Source organism: Papaver somniferum, unplaced genomic scaffold (assembly GCF_003573695.1).
Source record: "Papaver somniferum cultivar HN1 unplaced genomic scaffold, ASM357369v1 unplaced-scaffold_24, whole genome shotgun sequence".
Classification (NCBI taxonomy): domain Eukaryota; kingdom Viridiplantae; phylum Streptophyta; class Magnoliopsida; order Ranunculales; family Papaveraceae; genus Papaver; species Papaver somniferum.
In genome coordinates, this window is record NW_020634374.1 from 6,811,545 (window position 1) to 6,831,567 (window position 20,023).

The 20,023-nt window shown below is 36.1% G+C and overlaps 3 protein-coding genes across 5 annotated transcripts; 1 reads left to right on the plus strand and 2 right to left on the minus strand.

Moving 5' to 3' along the window:
• Positions 1 to 5,467: 5,467 nt before the first annotated feature.
• On the minus strand, positions 5,468 to 10,546 carry LOC113340993 (non-specific phospholipase C4-like). The gene is made up of 5 exons (XM_026586034.1): positions 10,345 to 10,546; positions 7,695 to 9,091; positions 6,489 to 6,895; positions 6,218 to 6,388; positions 5,468 to 6,096 (listed from the first exon to the last, which is right to left on the minus strand). The coding sequence occupies exons 2-5, from the start codon at positions 8,303 to 8,305 to the stop codon at positions 5,753 to 5,755; spliced, it is 1,533 nt and encodes a 510-aa protein (XP_026441819.1). The 5' UTR covers positions 8,306 to 9,091; positions 10,345 to 10,546; the 3' UTR covers positions 5,468 to 5,752.
• Positions 10,547 to 11,146: 600 nt separating this feature from the next.
• Positions 11,147 to 12,316, minus strand: LOC113340994 (ethylene-responsive transcription factor WIN1-like). The gene is made up of 2 exons (XM_026586035.1): positions 12,002 to 12,316; positions 11,147 to 11,909 (listed from the first exon to the last, which is right to left on the minus strand). Exons 1-2 carry the CDS (start codon positions 12,079 to 12,081, stop codon positions 11,420 to 11,422), a joined length of 570 nt encoding a protein of 189 aa, XP_026441820.1. The 5' UTR covers positions 12,082 to 12,316; the 3' UTR covers positions 11,147 to 11,419.
• Positions 12,317 to 14,108: 1,792 nt separating this feature from the next.
• LOC113341011 (phospholipase D alpha 1-like) lies at positions 14,109 to 18,240 on the plus strand. 3 transcript variants are annotated; one of them, XM_026586052.1, is made up of 5 exons: positions 14,109 to 14,264; positions 14,374 to 14,495; positions 15,107 to 15,181; positions 15,572 to 17,471; positions 17,566 to 18,240. In XM_026586052.1, exons 2-5 carry the CDS (start codon positions 14,382 to 14,384, stop codon positions 18,000 to 18,002), a joined length of 2,526 nt encoding a protein of 841 aa, XP_026441837.1. In that variant the 5' UTR covers positions 14,109 to 14,264; positions 14,374 to 14,381; the 3' UTR covers positions 18,003 to 18,240. The 3 variants fall into 3 exon arrangements, with proteins under 3 accessions (XP_026441837.1, XP_026441838.1, XP_026441839.1); XM_026586053.1 differs by having other exon boundaries at positions 14,380 to 14,495; XM_026586054.1 differs by lacking the exon at positions 15,107 to 15,181.
• The last annotated feature ends 1,783 nt before the right edge of the window (positions 18,241 to 20,023 follow it).

Sequence of the window (20,023 nt, forward strand, 5' to 3'; positions counted from 1 at the left end):
AGGAACCGTCCCGGAACCGGTGGAACCGAGCCGATATTTGTCCCGAACCGAGGAACGGGGTACAGGTACCGGTCCATAAAATAGGAACCGAGGCTGATGAGGTACAGGTACACGGTCCTGTATAAGTCCCGTACCGTCCGGACCAAAAGAACCGACCATTCGTATCCATTAGATTTAGGGGTACTGAACAAATACAGCCGTTAGATTAAGGGGTGGGGGGTATATATACTACCTTAACGATAGGGTTTCTCATTTTCGTTTTTCTTTTCCTTCTTCGTCTTCGACTCTTCTGGTCTTCCCTCTGAGAGACTGATATAGTTCTTGAGTCTCTGATTCTCTGAAGTCTGAAAGTGAACTCCATTAATCAGTGAACACGGAACACCGAACAAGAACAACACCTCTCGATCCAGAAGAAAAAGTCAGTGATTTCAATGATTTGATTAATTTTGTTGTTTGATGAAGAACAAAAGAGTTAAGGTTGAACTGAAGTTCTGAAGTTGTTTTGGTGAAGAATCAGAGAAAGGTAATTTTTGGGTTCCCGTAGTTTGAATTTATTTTGAGTAAAACTGAATAAGAACTGACGAATCTTATATGGTTTTGTTGTATTGAAGTTGAATCGGTTATATGGAGATTTAATTTGTGCTTAATTGTGAGATTGAGAAATAGGGTTCATCATGTTCTTCCGTAATTTAGAAATTAGGGTTCGTGGATTTTAATTGAGTTATCTGTGATTTGAATTCAAGGAGGAATTAGGGTTTAGCTGAGAACTGATGCTAGTTAGAATTGGAAGACATGAAGATGGAGTTTCTGAAATAGTTATGTTGATCTTTGGTAGTTTATTGCAATGATTTGATTAATTTTTTAAATTAATTTTGTTGTTTCTGAATTTGATAATGGCAAATTGGAGATAATCAAGTATTATTTATGCTAAGAGAATTTATTTATGCTTTATTCTTTATGAGGAACTGTCATGATTAATTTACCTGTATCTGGTTTTTGAAAGTTTTGAATAGGGTGTATCTTCTAACCTTTTGAACTTTTTGATTGGTTCATTTGATTTTAGGCGAAGGGATCGAAGAAACATTTGAAGAGGCTTAACGCCCCTAAGCATTGGAGGCTTGATAAATTGGGTGGTGCTTTTGTAAGTATAGAAATTTCATTTTACTTGAATTATCATATGTTTACATGATGCTCCAGGTGACTGATAGAGTAGTTTGTTGTTTAATACTAGATTTTAATGGGTATTTTGGAGAGGCGTTGCTCTGCTCTAGCTAAACTTGCTTGCCATAAATTCAGTAGGCAAGCTGCTAATGTACACTTTTTTCATGATCATTAGATAAGCCATCTTAAGCAATATGGAGGTTATCATTGGTTGTGGCATCGGCTGCTCAGTTTACACTAGCAATATGGAGTTCCTGCCTTAAGTCATACTTATAATTTGGCTTGTGATAAATATTTTCCTTCCATGAAATCTGAGTCATGCTTTTCTCCTGCTCCTGCCTTGGCTATACTTTAAAACCCCATTATATTGATCATATTTTTAAGGTTTCAACTACCTGGTCTATACCTCAATCGACCAATGTTAGGTGTCACTTGAAATGATTGGCATTATAAAGAGGCAGATATACGTGGGTGGTGAATATTCAGGGGCTGACGCATAAAGTCATGCAATCTAAGATTCTCTTTCTCTTTCCGCCGCATCCTTTCATCTCCATGTTGGTTCTTCATTCTCCTGTACTGATTCCTATTGATTTTGTTGGTCTTAGGTTTTTTCAGGTGAGGGCTTATCCCTGCTGTTTGGTTGGGTACTGAACTGAGGGTTCAAATCCTATTGTGTTTGGTAAATCCTATTGTGTTTGGAAATAATAGATATAGTATAATAGTTACTAACTGCTATTATTTGTTTTTGCAGCGTTACTTGGTCCTATCAACACTGATGACACCACAAGTGCTGCTGACATGGATTAGAAGATCAAGATTCAAGACTACTGCAGCACTAGCTGCACTGCTAGTTGTTGTTTTTCCAGATTTTCTCATTTTCAAGACTTAGTGTGGCTACTGCTACTTTTTTTTCCATATTTCCAAGACATTGTTTGTTTGGTTTGTTAGTAATATTACTACTTATTAGTTGCTGCTTTGAATAAGAATTTGTTATATAGAAAAAATAGGTAAAAAACAGGTAAAAGAAAAGGCAGAGTGGCAGATAGTTTTTTGCTGAAAAGGTACCGACTGGTACCGGTCCCGGACCGGAACCGAGGTACACGGTACCGGTACCGGTCCCAAAAGTTCAGTACCGACCTCTGGGGGTACAGGTACTCGGCCTCGGCAAGAACCGAGCCGAACCGTACCGTGTGCACCCTTAGGTGTGGCTTCACAATCCCAATGAAGTCTTCAAGTCGTTAACCTACAGGATTTTGGAAAAACCTAAGGTTAAAGGAGAATCGACTCTAGTCGCAATTAGTATCACACAGGAGGTGTGGGGATTATTTTTCCCAGTTGCTAGATTTCTCCCTTATATAGTCTTCAAATCAGGGTTTGCAATCAATGTAACCTGGGTAACAAAGCATTGAATATTCATCGTTAGATGAAAACCTGATTAGACTCAAGTTAATATCTTTCAATCTTTAGATCGAACTTAGCTTGTTACACACAAATGAAAAGTGACTTCATTTAGATATGAGTAACCTTACCTAAACGTGTGCACCTTTGTTGGCTCAACATTAGTTAACTGAAGTTAGCCATATGAACACTTTCATATCAACCTTATTCATCTTAACCATAACTAGTTCAAATGACTCAAATGAAACTAGTTCTAGAGTTGTTCAATTGTGTATATTCTTATAAAAGTATACAAGACACAATTGAAGCACAATCGATTTTGATTCACTCGAATCAATTCATGAACATTATAGCCACGGTTAGCAAAAGATTGCATTCCTTATTATATAAATGTATTAGTTCACAATCAAACCGATTTTAGAACATAACCCACTCAAGTATGCAAACGGGTACGCATACCTCAGTGGTCGGACTAAGTTTGGGTTCGCCAGTATGCGAATGAGTACGCATACCACCAAACTCAGTAAAGTCCCGGAACTTGAACCTCACGCCAGTACACCTACTGGTATGCAAACTTAGTTCTCGTACCTCTACTAAACCAATCAGTACGCATATTGGTATGCATACCATGGTTCCCGGACTTGGATTACAGATATGCAAGTACGCATACTGTGCTTATATCCAATTGTTTTAAACTCTCATTTCAACCATTGAAACATTCTCGGAAGACGACAATAGCTGTCTCATACAAACTATTATCTTCAAAGAAATTTTCAAGTGATCGAATGATCAATACGAAACATTCTGAGTCTACATCAAATGAGTGTCTCACACAAATCATGTAAGATGTTACCAGGCGATTTTCACATGATTATCTTTTGACTTTCGTCAAGAATATAAGATGAACTTGGTTAAAGCGAAAGCTTACCAACACATATTTCGAGAAATACGTAAGCGAGTTAAACTCAGCTCGAAATATCAAATGTGTATAATCGAAGTCTATATAGCTATACGACTTTTGTCTCAAATAGAGATAGAGTAGATAGACTTTTGAGTGATAGATGAGTCAAGTCTCCACATACCTTTTGTTGATGAAATACCACAAGCTCCCCTTAGTAGTTCTTCGTCTTCAATCGATGAACGTCGTGAAGTCTAATGCTCAAGTACACTTTCTATCCTAATCCAAGACTTCGCTATAAGTAGACTAGAAGTCAAGACTTATAGTTTTGGCAAATAAACTTGACAACAAGCTTGAGATATCAACGCTTGCGAGTTCGACCGAGCAGTGCTCTAACAACTGTCATTATTCATATCTCTACAGTTTTTAAAGGGCCTATTCACTCTCTTGTCCGCCATTTTGAATAGAATCAGCCAAACCAAAACTCTTCTAGTCAAAATATTGACTCATCTGATAATACCCAAATTTTTCTGGATGATAACAATAATTCCCCCAGTTCTTATCCTTCATATCATGGGACGATTTCAGAGCAAAATCACTCTTCTATATGTTAGTGATCAGGTACCCTAATTTTCTCTCTTATGAATTTCATATTAGCTCTTATATTACACTTACGGTTTTGTGAATTTGAGTCTTTTCCTAAAAGCACAAGTCTGTCTGTCTAGAAACCCCAATTCCTTCATTATGAAAATTTTATATCGGAGTGTCCAAGGCTTTGTAGCCAAAGATACTAGAGACCACATGAATGATATAATTAAATTATATAATACTAATGTAGTTTTTCTAGGAGAAACTAAATTAGTGATGCTAAAGACAAATTTTTAACGCAGAGATATCGCTATCCAAATTCCATATTCATTGGATCTGTAGGATTGTTAGGTGGTCTCATCCTTCTTTAGAAACATGCATGGTTTCCCGTGTGATGTAGCTTGTAGCAAAGATAACATGATTCATCTTTTAGTTACTTCCAATTCTTATAAGCAAGAATGGTTGTTATCTTGTGTGTATGGATCTACACATAATGACGTGAAAAAAATGCGACGGGAATTCCTAAAAGATCTCAATGACAATGTTTTCCATCCATGGGGTTGTTTTGGGTGACCTTAATACCCATCTGCGTGATAAAGGTCAGACATCTAATATATCATCTTTCAACAATTGGATATGCAACACTATTGATGCTGCCAGTCCGATGGACATGGGTTATATAGGCAGTTATTATACTTGGCGTAATAAAGTTAAAGGGAATGGCTATAAGAGGTCTAGAATAGCTATGGCACTCCTTAATGCTCACTGACAAAGAGACTTCCCAAAATCATAAGTCTTTCATCTACCTTTTTTAGGCTCAGATCATTGTCCTGTTATTCTAGTTGCTGAAGAAGATTACATGAAACCTAGAAACTCTTGGAAATTTTATAGATGTTGGCTAAGAGATCCTACATAATCTTAGTTAATCTCTAGGTCTTTGGAAACACCTTCGGACCATAACTCAAGTCAAAATCTCAATCAAACTATGAAAAATATGGCTAGGTGGAATAGAGAGTATTTTGGGAAGATTAACCAACATATCAAACAACTCAAGAGTACATTGTCATATCTTCAACCTCTTCCTCGTACTGATTAAAATAGCTCCCAAATTCAGTACATCATAGATGAACATCAACACTGGAAAAAAAATAGCACCTGAATTTTGGCAGCAAAAATCAGGAGATCATGAAATCAAAGATGTAGTCGATAACACCTCTTACTTCCACTCCTTAGATAATAAAAGAAGAGACAGAAATAACGTTATATCTCTTAGAGATCATAATGGATAGTGGTGCAATACAAGAGAAGAACTAGCTAGCTAGCTTTCTCGCTAGCCACTTTTCTGTAATAGAAACAACTACATCCCCATCTTTGCAAAGTACTCCATTTAACCTCATTCAACAATTGTTGTTTCATTGTTATATATCGAACAATTAAATCTAGGCTAATATTGCATTAAGTATATTTTTCCAAAAATTTCTAAAAACCGATGACCCAAACAGAGTTCCAAGATTTAATTTAAAAAGGAACCGTTAGCACACATAAATAATGGGCATGCAAATGAGTAATTTAGGTTCCACAATATTTATCACCAAACAACAAATATACCAATAATTGTGAGCAAAGACACGCATAAACAAACGTTAGTTGCACAAATGATTAAGAAAGAAATGCAAGATAGATTTACACATTATGGCCCTAGATCATTTAACTGATACTGCAAGCAAAGCAAGAACCCATCTTGTTAGCAAAGGATTTCTTCTCTGCTGGCTCTTGAGATCGCTGGCCAAATGGTACCACAATTTCAGAATCATCGGCTCCATTCTTCTTTGCATTCTCACAATTTTCGCGAAATTTTTCAAAGGCATCTTGAACATACTTGCAACCTTCTGCACAAGTCATGTTTTCGACTAGTTTGTCTGGGTATGTGTCTTTATAACAGTCCCCATTCAACGTGGCAGCCATTTGTACAAGTTCCTCCTGAAATTCACTGAGCTTTACGTTCTCCTCTGCTTCTCGTGGTCGTATCTTTTGTGGATCCGACAATGTGACTACAATTAGCATACATTTTGTTAGCCATAATTGTCAATATGCGATCATAGGTTTTATCTATAGCTTATAAGAGAAAGCAAGTGATACAAATGCATCGAAAATAATAGCGTATAATGTTACCTGGGCAATCAGTTCTCGGAGTATCCCTGGAGAGGACGGATTCAAAAGTACCAGCCCATGCATCGCGCTTTGTCAAAAATTCTTTCAAATTGAAGATCTTCTTAACCGTTGCTGGAATTGATGAATGTTCAAACTCCGATGTCGGATCCGGTCCTGATGGTCCATGCACAACTGAAAGAAACAAAAACTCACATTTTATCACTCTCTTTATTTCAGTGATTTATACACATAATATGTCATTTAAATGAAAGAATTTCGAAGATATACAGACCAATTCCACGTTCAATCCATGGAGAAATCATGATAGTTGGAACACGAACACCAAGTCGATCAAATTGAAACTTATACGGGTCAGGACCTACAAGTCCGTCAGGACTTGGAACTCCGGTAGGAGTAGGGACATGATCATAAAATCCACCATGTTCGTCATATGTGATAATAAACAACATTTTCTCCCATTGTGGACTCGCTCTGAGGGTCTCGTAAACATGTTTAATTAATTTTTGACCCTCTGCGACGTCATGAGAAGGATGATCATCGTTGCCCGGAAACAATTTCAGATCGAAAAAACGTTGTTCAATCACTGTGTAGTTTGGCAGCGTCCCCTTTTCACAATGTTTCTTGAAATCCAAATCAAATGGATGAAACTTGCCAAGATATTTCAGTTTTCTCAAGTTCCTGAATTCATCAAATGTTAATGCACATTTTATTATATAGAAAGCAAACCTTAAATCCCACAAAAATTGTGTCAAGTATACTAACCATTTGGGTAAATTAAATAGAGTTTGTCATCCAAAAGAAAACATTTTCCATGTTTTGTTTATTCATTGTAAAAGGCCACATGACATTTTGCACTCGCCTTGCTCGCGTGCTGGGATATAACCCTTACGTGTTCAAAAACCGAATCCCTAGCAAGAATATCCTAAGGCCTAAGGAGTATTATTGAATTGCATCAACTCTTACAGCTCTGCATTGGCATATCCCAATTCCTAGAGCATATCACCTCTTATATTCACTAATTTAATGGGATACGCAACATCGGGTGATGAGGTGAGAGCATCCAAAGGCCATGTTTCTCTACCTAAGCCCTGGCATCGCATATTATATGCATGCGTAATAAAATATGCAATAATGTCTGTCCTGGAAAAACCATTTCAAGCTTAAGCATAATGGATATTCTTTGTTTCTTATGCTTTCAAGTAAATACTTGTTAATAATGATAAATAATTCTGGTATTCCAATTCATGTTATCGCGTTTACGAGTGCATAGCAATATAATGAGCGTGTAATTGTGAGCAGTCAGATTTTGCATCCATGTATACGCATGTCTATAATAAAAAATCTAACGGTCGAAATGTGGGTATCCATTGTGCACTTCTGCGTGTGACAGTAATTAACATGAAAAAGTTGGGAACCAGATGAATTTAGAATCCAAATGTAAAAGAGGAAATGCGTTGATAAGAACCAAATTACTTACCTGTAAAAAAGAGTAGCAGGTGGATTCTGATAATAAATCCCGAACGAAAATCCGGCTTCATCTAGTGATTCAAAAATTGTTTTCTGAGGGAACCCGGCAATCAACTTATTTCTATCGTTTCTCTCCGCACCATTCGAAGTGGCTGAATGAACGAACAATCGGTTCGGTTGAGTGGAAGCCGGAACAGAAGCAAACCAACGATCAAACACAGCAAACTCAGAAACCAGTTCCTTGTAAATAGGTACAGAATCCGGTTGAAACCCATTCATAACTGTACTGGACATCCCTTTTGTTAATCTCTCTGCATTTTGAGCAAACCCTTTCATTTCCGGAACATTATCTTTCGAAGCTGTTGATGCTTCCCATTGCATACCAAAAATCTGCTCGTATATGTCTTGGATTGAATGACCAGGGTCTGGGTCTACATGTTCCGATTTGTCGCCGAAAAATATCTTGCTCGACGTTAGATCATTTGCTGAAATATGATTGAATTCTGTCCCGGTTACTCCATTGATTTCCGGGTTCAATGTCTTCATCCATCCTAGCATGTGATCAAACGAACGATTCTCTTGAACTAATACTACTATCGTGTCGATCGGAAACGTCGACATCTTTTTTGGTAGTTAGTTTTTCTTCTAAGTTGTGATTATATGGGATTTATAGGTAAGAACAAGCTAAAAAGATAGACTTCTTAGTTTGATGCTTGAAGGGAAAGCAAGAACAAGCTAAAAAAAGGTGTCTTACTTGCTTATATGCATCAAACTGACAAAAACGTAAACATAAGATATTGGCTTGGTCTGGACCATTTAGTTAGTGGGTCCCACTGTGTTTGAATTGAAGTCTTGTCATGATCTTATTGGTTGGATTTCTTACATATTGTTTTATCACCCAGATCAGCACCACGCTACTTGCACATGTACATGTGTGCGCATCTTGGTATGGTCTTCTGGTTTTTGTTTTGATCAAAATCTTCAGATGTGAAGATCATACGAACCAGACCTAACCATGCATGTCAAAGGTGGCGAATAACACGCGATTAGCTCGCGTATTTTCTAGTTTTGGTGATATATGATGCTTGACGAAATGTACCTACGAAACCTACCGGTCCACGAGCCTATATGACCTATGTGCATGATGGGGATAAAGAGTATGGGACTGACAATATAGTAATCATGTGATAACCAAACACGTTTTTTATTTAATGCACACACGTCATAACTTGTTGAGAAACTCCGCATATTCTTGGGAATTTAGACGATGCTAGAGGTAAGTAGAGATGGGAAGCTTCTTCATTCATAACTTTGTGCAGGAAGAGAGGATTTTCGGGTCCTATTATCTCTCATTACGTGTCGCAAAGGTATTGATCATATTCATCCCGACTCATCATGGCTACCTGTCTGTATGTATGAGTGTTTAGATAAAGGCCATATCATGGAAACAAAATCTTGTTATGCGTTCAGACATATATGATTCACAACCTAGATTCAGAGTTGTCCTAAAGGAGTTTACACGGGAAACGTAAAATATCTTCTCGATAGATGTAGCATAAATGTTGGACATAAATTGAAGAAATGCAAAAAAAAAAAATCAGTATAGAATAAAACTTAAACAACGTCCTATACTATTACTAGTTTATCCTAGCTTAATTGGGGGCCATCCGAATTAATTGGGGGTCATGCACTAGAGGAAAAAAAAGTCACCAGAATCTAATTTGGGTCACCCCTTATAAAAATATTTTTTAAATGGCTAAAATGCCTATAAATGATTACTGTTAAAATTTAATTAATTAGTGATAATCTTAATTACTTAGTGATAATGTTACTTAATTAGAGTTTAACTTTTTTTACCAGATTTTTTGTCCGCAATTTTTAGTCTAACTTTTTTTTTACCCAGATAGTATGAAAAATCGTCAAGGTATTAAAAGATTTCATTGACGACCCTCAACAGTCGTTAATGTTTAGACTGTTTAAGTGACGACTCTAAACTATCGAAGATTCATTAATGGCGGAAATGTACGACAGTTTTGGGTCGTCATAAAAATGATCAATTCCCTGACGACCCTTTGGAAGGGTCGTTACTGTTTTGGTTACGCATTTGACGACTTAAACAGTCGTTAATGTTTTAGAAATGTCGTTATAGACTGTCGTTAATCTCTAAAAAGAGTCGTTAGTGTATGACAGTTTAGAGTCGTTATTGTTTTGATCATGATGTACGACCCTAAACTGTCGTTAATGTCGGTGAAGGGTCGTTAATGAGGGTCGTTCTACTTGAAGAAAAAATTGGGAGGCGAATAAAATTTCATGGCCCCCAATTAAGCTAGGTAGTTTATTCTTATTCAAGTGTTTCACGATTCTGACTCTTCATTATGCTAGCAAAAAAAGAAAATTGTGATAAAATAACTGAACAAATATTTCTTGATAAAGTACCTAAACATTTTCTTGATAAACAACCTTAGAAATCGAACTAACTTCTATTCTTTCTACATTTGCTCAAAATACTTTCACCTACTCTCAAATTTGTTCTCAAAACATTGTATTTCAACTCTTCTAGAAAAAAAAAATTCTTTTTTCTTTGGACGCCATTCCAAAACTATCTTTTCATAGCGAAAGAAAATCAATCAAACTGATGGTGAAATTTTTGAATTAATTACCTGCTTAAAATAATGAGACCTCCCAACTGTATAGAGTCCCAAAAGTATACCACCATACCATTTTGCTTAACTTTGACATAATACTACGGTAACTTGGATAGATATGCTTATTCTCTTCTGGCGGAATTCAACCCAGCGTCACTTTGCATTTTCTGGTGTAACAATTTCATTAATACTTTTTTTTATAGAGGTGGCCAGACTCACAGGTTTCTCTTTCTTTTGGAGAAGTTAAATCATGGCAACCTGCGTTTTATAAGTAAACTAAACACAAAGTTGTCCGAAAAGATTTTTCAAAAGCAAACCAACCAGTCATTTAGTTGAATGGTAGATCAATGTTTCCAAGCACCATTCATTAGTATAGTCTTCAAATCAGCCATGACGATAGTTTTTTTAACAAAATAGCCTAATTTTTAACTCGACTTTCTTTATCAAACTCATTACAAAAATAGTACGCAAACATTAAAAGCTTTGTTGTGGTTAGGTTGATATTATTCATTTAATGCTACTAGTGAAGAAACTTATCAACCAATTCAATTTTCTAGCTTCAATATGAATGGATGTTCAGGTTTAGGGTTCAGGGTTCAGTCTCGTGGCTATTCCCTTGATTTTGCGCCCCCGGAGGCACAAGCCTAACTTGGCCACTGGTTGGGTAGTTGGTTCCATGACCATATTGTAACCATATGGGGTTTTTGGGTAGTGCACTTGTGCATTAATGTGCACAATCGTACCGGAACTTACCTTGTCAACGGAGATCAAGATGGATGTACTTATTTAGTTATTTATGAACTACATGTGAAAATTTATGAGAAAGTACCATCATAAAACCGTCACTAAAACTAACGAGAGAAATCGCTGTGGAACAACATGTGAAATTTAATGAGAAAGTCCGGCCACCTTCACTAAAAATAAACGACAAATCGCTCTGCTAACAAAGGCGCACAAAGTTATCATCAAACTTGCAAATAAGAACAACAATTTTACCTACGTAGATGGATGTACTAGTTCTGCAAGCCAATTTAGTACCTTGCGGGCTTGCAGTAGCCGGCATTTGACGAACTCATACTATAGAGTAGAACTATTTCCTATTTAGTAGCTCTTCAATCATTTGCAATGCAATTTTATCCTCGTCTTCACAAATCTGTCCACCATCTTGATCAGTTTGGCTTGTTACCATCGCATTCTTGTCTAGGGACACTTCTGCAGCAGGTAGATCATTTGAAGTTTGTTCATTGTTCTTTCCAAACTCAACGGTCATAATCCAGTTTGATTCAGAATGAGACCCAGCACGTTTTTGCCAAACTCCAATATGAGAGTTTTCAGTATCAAGCCTAAGACAAGTGAGAGAAGGTGATAATGTCTTGCAACCACGGCGAAGTTTTGCACTGAGAATTGTAGAGAGTTCCGCCGAAGATTGGGACACATTATTTGCTTCTGTTTCTGTCGTACTCTTATTGATGGAGAAGTTGGTTTTTGCATTTCGGCCACTCATCAGTATAGCTGCTTCATCATATGCTCGAGCCGCTTCCTCTGCTGTCCTAAAGGTTCCCAACCAAACCCTCCTTTTCCTATGCACAAAAGAAAAAAACAATTATGAGAAATTGTTCGTTATAGCGCGAACCAAAGAGCAGTAACTCAAATTTGTCATTTTGTAACTTACAATAGAGGATGGCGGATTTCAGAGACCCATGAGCCCCAATGCCGTTGCCTGACTCCTCTGAACTTTTTTAATTGTACCATTGTTAGACGCAGGATATTTGTTGATCTTGATATTTGGACAGAGAAAATGAGAGAGGATTCATTCAAGTTGAGATTACGAAGGATCAGAAAGAATATATGGTTGCGTCGCGTCGGTGCAGTAGTAGTACTAGGTACTCTTTGGTTGAAGTTTCTTACTACTTTGGTACCAAGAAACTAGTGTTATAAATCCATGGTGGATCCAATTTATCAAAATCAGCCTAGCACCCAGCGTGACAGTTGCTATTTCATTTGGGCTCTTTTAACAACCCTCATTTAGTTCATAATTAAAAACTAAAACCTATTATTAAATGTCGGCTAACTTAAATAGTGTTTGCTGTTGATGACTACCTCGATCACATATTCATATTATTTTCAAAGGCAGACCCGGACATATCTTAAGAAATGAGGGTAAAGTCTACAGGTCGAAGTAGGAGTGGCCTGAAAAAAGTAAATCCGGAGCGTAAATAATAGGCATTTGGAGCTAATTGCACATGCCAGGCTCCGCCCTGGACTCCAGAGCACGCTCTTGCAACATGTTTTAGCAGAGTATGCAAGTTCATGAGCAGCAATATTACACCGCATCTAGATGAATTTTTTTTAATTTGTGTATTTCACCATGAAAAAATTGGACAACAATGTACTAGAAATAGTAGAAGTTAGTACTTGTGAAATGGACTAGACACCAACTAACTACTTCAAGCATAAATGAAATGGAGTTAGGTTTTAAACATTGGGTTAGGTGCATGATCATAGGAAGGGACGTCAGTTTCACAACCATATCCTGGTACCTCCCTATCCTTAATGCTCTAGGGTAGTTATGCTGTGATTAATGTGTTGTCCAGCAGATATCAATGTTAACTACCTTGGATTGGTGAATGGATATGTACCTGACATTTGACAATTGTGTGAAAATTGAGGAGAACCTGTCACTGCTGCAGGTATTTATTTGTAACCATATATATCAAAAGCCTAACATGGCTATAACATTTTGATCCCACTGTTTCTTGCAATCAATGAATCAAGGTGGAGATGCACATGCAGCTGCTTCTTGGTTACTCCTTTTGATAATGTATTTAGCAGCCAACTTTAGTGCCTTCTTTCGGATTTGTTGCCTTAATTTCTACCTAATTAGATCGGTTAAAACCATTTCACTTTAACAATGCCTTGGAATCACTCGAGGTATAAGTCATAAAAACATTAATGAAAGAAAGTGCATGAGTACACCTAACTGGTCGTCAGGTAAGGCTTGATAAACCGGACTTCCACTCTCCTGCTGTCAAATATTGATCAGAAGCCGGACGCCCCACTGTAATGCTTATTCTCATAGTAGACGTAGGCTCTGTATCGTGTGCCAGATGGATAGTATTTTGGGTTCGTTCTACGGGATTAGCTTTTGGTTTGCTAACTTTTCTTGTTTTAGTTGTAGGTAAAGCTAACAGGTAAAAAGTGACTTTTCAAACTTACTGTAGTTGAAAATGCAAAAGGTAGTTTAAGAGAAAACATAAATTTGATTTCTAACAACACAAAATAAATGTATTTTTGAGTTGGAGGTTGAAAAATCAGAAATCAGTTTGGCGATAATTTCTCACTACAACTTCTCGTAACAGAAAAGGTAGATTTTTGTGAAGCAAAATAATTATGCTTCTGATTTCTGTTTTTGGTATCCAGACGCGCTCTAATAGTTCGATTGGAAAAGTCAGTTTGGCTGTCAAACTTCAAAATGACTTCTAAAAATCGAAAAAAATAGCTTTTTGTGAAGCATTAAATGACATTTTTTCTATGAAATATAAAATTATTTAATAAAAATTAAAAAAAGAAGTAAAATGAATTTTGAGTATATGTTCTTTTTTTTCCACCTTTGTCGAATTTGACTCCCACGTAAAACAATTGGATCCGATTCCGAATATAAGACTTCGCTTTCTTGGCGGGGCTAGGCTCTAGGAGTTAACTTAGGATCTCACTATTTTGTCTTATTATTATTACTTCTATCACCACAATTCTCTTGCTTGAATAACAGATTGTTTCCTTAACAAAATCCGGATTCTTGAAAAACTTTTCTTCCACTTTAAATCATTTTAGATTCTCATTTTCCATCTATGCATTGCTCTACAATGAAGCTATAAAAACTCTTCTATTATCACCAATTTTTTGTCACTCGTTTAGGTGTTAACATTTATACAAAGGTATGATTTAAGTTTTGCCTTATATTTGCTTGTTTGCTATTAGATTTCTCAGAGTTCTGTTCGATTCTTCGTAAAATAATAATCTTTTTGTTCATGACTTTATAATAAGGTGAAGCTATGTCGATGATTCTGCTACATGGTACGCTTCATGCTACAATCTTTGAGGCAAGTTCATTATCACACCCTCACAAAGAAACCGGTGGCGGTGGAGGGCCTGGGTTCCTCCGAAAGGTATGCGATATGAACCAGTAAATAAATATTCATATCATCTTGATTGGATGTCACGTGCTTAGAATTTCATATTCTTCTAGTACTTCATTCATTTTTGGGATACTAAGAAGATGGCACACCATTAAGATTATATTTTCTGATTTTGCAACACTCACACATTGCTCAAATAAGAATACATACCATACCTTCTTTTAGCATTAATGAACTACTGTTGTAATTTTAATGCTGATTTAATCTCAATATAAACTATATTTACATCTCTCCAAAATAAGATTTTTTCTTTTAAATATTCCAAAATGACATTGACCAAAATATTGTAAAACTGATATTATTAAGTTTGGATTTATTTTTGTGGATTTCAACCTCTTTGATTTATCTTGAAATTCAATGTCTTATTTATTTGGCGATGAAATTTGAGATATCCTTCCTCCATATATTTATGTTTGCATCTTTAAATAAAAAATTTACATTTTAATTACTTTTCTCAAAAGAAAAATTTCTTATATATTATTATTATTATTATACGTAGCTATATATTTTCATTTTTTCTTGATTAATATGTTTTATCTATCTGTCGTTATGGTTTTCTTCTTTTTATTGGAAATTTGAAGAACGTTGGTAAAAAAACGGTACCAAAGAGAAGATTGTTTTCAAGGATCAAGAGAATATTATCATGCCAAACTCAGGTCTTCTTTACTTAAATCTAACAACATAATTGTGGGTAATTTGTCGTTTAGTATCTGTATTTTGTCTATAACTCAGCTTTGGAACTCAATTATTTGAAAAATAAAATAAAAATAATCTTTGGATGAAACTTGTTACCCGATTTAGTTAACCTTATTGAGAAATATTTATTTATCTGTATAAAACAAATGAAGTCAAATTTGGTCTATGACAATCAACGGTTAGTCTATTTATCATTTTCCAAATTTTCGGATAAATGGATATAATCTTAGACAAAATCCAAGTAACAAACGAACAAATTACAACCTTAAATCTCATTATTTTATGTTACCACGTATGTCAACTTGTTTTGTTTTCTACTTTTCCTAACAAGTGCTAATTGTTCATTGTAGCTTGTGGAAAATATTGAGGAAACTGTCGGAGTGGGTAAAGGAGCTACCAGATTATACGCGACAATCGATCTTGAAAAGGCAAGAGTTGGTCGAACAAGATTGATTGGGGATGAAGAAGTTAACCCTCGGTGGTATGAGTCGTTTCATATTTATTGTGCACATATGGCATCTAACATTATCTTCACTGTCAAAGACGACGATCCTATCGGTGCAACTCTATTAGGAAGAGGTTACTTGCCTGTCAACGAAATCATCAACGGGCAAGAAGTCGATGAATGGCTTGAGATTATGGACAAAGATCGTAATCCTATTCCAGGAGGTGGTAAAATCCATGTGAAACTACAGTTTTTTGATGTTACAAAGGACCGTAATTGGTCTCGTGGGATTATGAGTCCTAAATTCCCTGGTGTTCCTTATACTTACTTTACTCAGAGAAATGGGTGCAAAGTTTCTCTTTACCAAGATTCGCACGTTCCAGACAATTTCATCCCAAAAATTCCACTTTCTGATGGAAAATTCTATGAGCCACATCGATGTTGGGAGGATATCTTTGATGCAATTACCAATGCACAACATTTTATTTACATAACGGGTTGGTCTGTATATACCGAGATAACTTTGGTGAGGGACACAAGGAGGCAAAAACCGGGAGGAGATATTACCCTAGGAGAGTTACTGAAGAAGAAAGCTCGAGACGGTGTTAAGGTTCTTATGCTTGTTTGGGATGATAGAACATCGGTTGGATTGCTAAAGAAGGATGGATTGATGGCTAGCCATGATGAAGAAACTGCACAATACTTTGAGAACACTGAAGTTCACTGTGTACTTTGCCCTCGTGATCCTGATGATGGAGGCAGCATAGTTCAAGACTTACAAATATCTACAATGTTTACTCATCACCAAAAAATTGTTTGTGTTGATAGCGAGATGCCGGGAAGAGGATCACAAAAGAGGAGGATTGTGAGTTTTGTTGGAGGAATTGATCTTTGCAATGGAAGGTATGATACACAATTCCATTCACTTTTTAGGACGTTGGACACGGCGCACCATGCCGATTTCAATCAACCAAATTTTACTGGCTCTGCAATCACAAAGGGTGGCCCAAGGGAGCCGTGGCATGACATCCACTCAAGACTCGAAGGACCTGTTGCTTGGGATGTTTTATATAACTTTGAGCAAAGGTGGAGAAAGCAAGGTGGGAAAGACCTTCTTATTGAGCTTAGAGAGCTTGCTAACATAATTATTCCTCCATCTTCTGTTATGTACCCGAATGATCGTGAAACATGGAATGTTCAATTATTTCGTTCAATTGATGGTGGGGCTGCTTTTGGATTCCCTGACACACCTGAGGAAGCAGCAAGAGCAGGGCTTATTAGTGGGAAAGACAACATCATTGATCGAAGTATTCAAGATGCATACATAAATGCCATTCGTCGGGCAAAGAACTTCATCTACATCGAAAATCAGTATTTCCTTGGAAGTTGTTTCGGGTGGAAACCTGACGATATCAAAGTTGAAGATATTGGCGCTTTACATCTTATTCCCAAAGAACTCTCACTTAAAATTGTAAGTAAGATCGAAGCAGGAGAAAGGTTTTCTGTTTATATTATTGTTCCTATGTGGCCAGAAGGTATCCCCGAAAGCGCATCTGTGCAGGCAATACTAGACTGGCAGCGAAGAACAATGGAGATGATGTACACCGACATTGCTCAAGCTCTTCGAGCTAAGGGAATAGAAGCGAACCCAAAGGACTATTTAACGTTCTTCTGCCTAGGTAATAGGGAGATGAAGAAGGACGGAGAGTATCAACCAACAGAACAACCAGAACCTGACTCTGATTACCTTAAAGCTCAGCAAGCTCGACGTTTCATGATCTACGTTCATTCCAAGATGATGATAGGTGCACAATTGGCCACTTTTGGAACAAAAATCTTTAATGCATCAATTACATATAAACATATATTTTAATGTGCATATATTCTTTTGTCATGCAGTGGACGATGAATACATAATTGTTGGATCAGCGAACATCAATCAAAGATCGTTAGATGGAGCAAGGGATTCTGAAATAGCTATGGGGAGTTATCAACCATATTACATAGCAACAAATAGGGAACGAGCACGAGGCCAGATCCATGGTTTCCGAATGGCACTGTGGTATGAACATCTAGGCATGCTTGACGAAGCTTTCCAACAACCTGAAAGCCAGAATTGCATCCAGAAAGTCAACAAAATAGCTGATAAATACTGGGATATGTATTCAAGTTCTAACCTCGAACGTGATTTACCTGGACATCTTTTGACATACCCTGTTGCAGTTACTTATGAAGGAAATATTACTGAATTACCAGGAAATGAATTCTTCCCAGATACTCAAGCTCGTGTTCTTGGTACTAAATCTGATTATCTACCTCCTATTCTAACTACATAAATTTGTTTGTCCATTGATAATTCACATCAATAATGTTGCTCATCACTTGATACGTGATATTTGCATTTGTTACTAGTAGTAATTTACCATTTTTTTTCTTTCTTGTAATTGAAAGTGCATGATCCTGTCAAGGAATATGTCATACTGTACGAATGTAATAACTTGTAATTCAAACCATCTACTTCTGTAGCGCATTCAAAAGATAATATATTAAAATTCTTTTGATTGATGACATTAATTTTCCGTAAAACCCATGTGTTCCGCTAATTATATGTTTTTTTTTTTTTTTTTTTTTTTTTTTTTTTTTTTTCTTTTTTTTTTGCATTACTTCGTTAATGGTTGAGTCAAAAGAAGAATATGTTAAAGAATAGAATAGTCGTAACCAGTTAAAGGTAAAGGAAACTACCAATGGTTAATTTATATCACATTGACAAATTACAGAACTAAAGTAAGAATATGGTTAAAAAACCTAGATAAATTGGGGCCATGCGCCAGTGGATAAAAAAGGTCACTCCACCCTAATTTGGGCCACCCCTTATCAATTTTTTCTAAATGGCTAAAAAGCTCCTACATAATTAGTAATAATCTTAATTAATTAATGATAATCTTACTTAATAAGAATTTAACTTTTTTTTTTCAAATTTTTTGTTAATCCATATGTATGAAAATCGCTGAGATCATGGATAATTTTTTTTACTTTTTTTTACCCAGATCCGTATGAAAAAAATCGTCATGGTATTGAAGTGGTTCATTGGCGACTCTAAACAGTCGTTAATATTAGACTGTTTCAGTGACGATTCTAAATAGTCGTTAATATTTAGACTGTTTCAGTGACGACAATAAACAGTCGTTAATGTTTCGACAGTTTTAGTGACGACTCTAAACAGTCGTTATTACTTATAAAAGAGTCGTTATCTTTTCAAAGAGTAATTAATGACGGAAATGTACGACAGTTTGCAGTCCAACCACATCTCTGCTTCTTCTTTTTTTTTCTTTTGCAAAAATAACGTTGGTAGGGAGTCAAACCTGCGACCTTGGGTTCAATAGACAACACCCTGACCATTGAGTCACGCTTCATTTTTGGATTTCTTAGGCATATGCATTTTATTTATAAGTAACTTGGAAAACATATGTAAATTTTCTTAAGCTTTTAACCTATTCATTAGTTTTTATAGGAAAACATACGATTCAAAAATTGACCATGAATAATCTAAGATTCACGATTTAACATACGATTCGATTCACAAATTTTCAAAAACGATTCACGATTCGATTTACGATTTAAAAACCCTGCTAGGCACTCTTAGGCCATATGAATGTAATATTCTGAAATTTATCTTTCCTTTAGTATCATTTGAGTATAACGGAATTAGTTGTTTCCATCTTCCTTCCAATGTCCACTTTAATTGATTAATCACATTTTATTCCAGTCAACATACACAAATCTAACCGTGTAAATCCTACATGGTCATACAATTAAAGTCTGTATCTAGAACTAAAATTTGAATATTAATCAAATTAAAATTTAAATCTCTAAAAATTAAAGTTTGTATCTAAAACTAAAATTTAAACTATCGAATGAAAAAATACCACACTCGAAATCCTTAAAAAAAAGTATTTGTAGTGTTCCACCAACGTTCTACTATAACTCGCACAATTTGAGTCATGTGATTTTTTCCTTTCATGAAATATAAACGCTTCAAAGGATATCTTCGCAAGGACTGTTGAACAGCTTAGTGAGGGAGCCCGAACACTTCGGTTATCTTAGACCACCCACCTCTTAGTTTAGGTAAACCAACTCGCTCATGATGGTTAGATATATGCGTAGGTGATACACCAGGTCCAACTAGTTTCCTAACATTTACAAACTCTTTTTCTTTATCCTAGACTCAGACGCCATCACATACTGTGATTGACAATTTTCCTTTATCTTTTCTGTTTCTTTTTCTTTATCTAGTTTTTTTGGTACTCATTCTCAAAGAAATTAAGCAAAATATCGCTTTAGTTTGCTCTATAGAAAA

Excerpts from the sequence above, each read along its gene's own strand:
- LOC113340993 (XM_026586034.1), bottom strand. The coding sequence starts at position 8,305 with ATGTCGACGTTTCCGATCGACACGATAGTAGTATTAGTTCAAGAGAAT. Across the intron at positions 6,896-7,694 it reads CCTGCTACTCTTTTTTACAG|GAACTTGAGAAAACTGAAAT; the intron begins GTAAGTAATTTG and ends TGATGAATTCAG. Across the intron at positions 6,097-6,217 it reads TCCGAGAACTGATTGCCCAG|TCACATTGTCGGATCCACAA; the intron begins GTAACATTATAC and ends TGCTAATTGTAG.
- LOC113340994 (XM_026586035.1), bottom strand. The coding sequence starts at position 12,081 with ATGGTACAATTAAAAAAGTTCAGAGGAGTCAGGCAACGGCATTGGGGC. Across the intron at positions 11,910-12,001 it reads GAAATCCGCCATCCTCTATT|GAAAAGGAGGGTTTGGTTGG; the intron begins GTAAGTTACAAA and ends TTTTGTGCATAG.
- LOC113341011 (XM_026586052.1), top strand. The coding sequence starts at position 14,382 with ATGTCGATGATTCTGCTACATGGTACGCTTCATGCTACAATCTTTGAG. Across the intron at positions 15,182-15,571 it reads TATTATCATGCCAAACTCAG|CTTGTGGAAAATATTGAGGA; the intron begins GTCTTCTTTACT and ends TGTTCATTGTAG. Across the intron at positions 17,472-17,565 it reads TCATTCCAAGATGATGATAG|TGGACGATGAATACATAATT; the intron begins GTGCACAATTGG and ends TTTGTCATGCAG.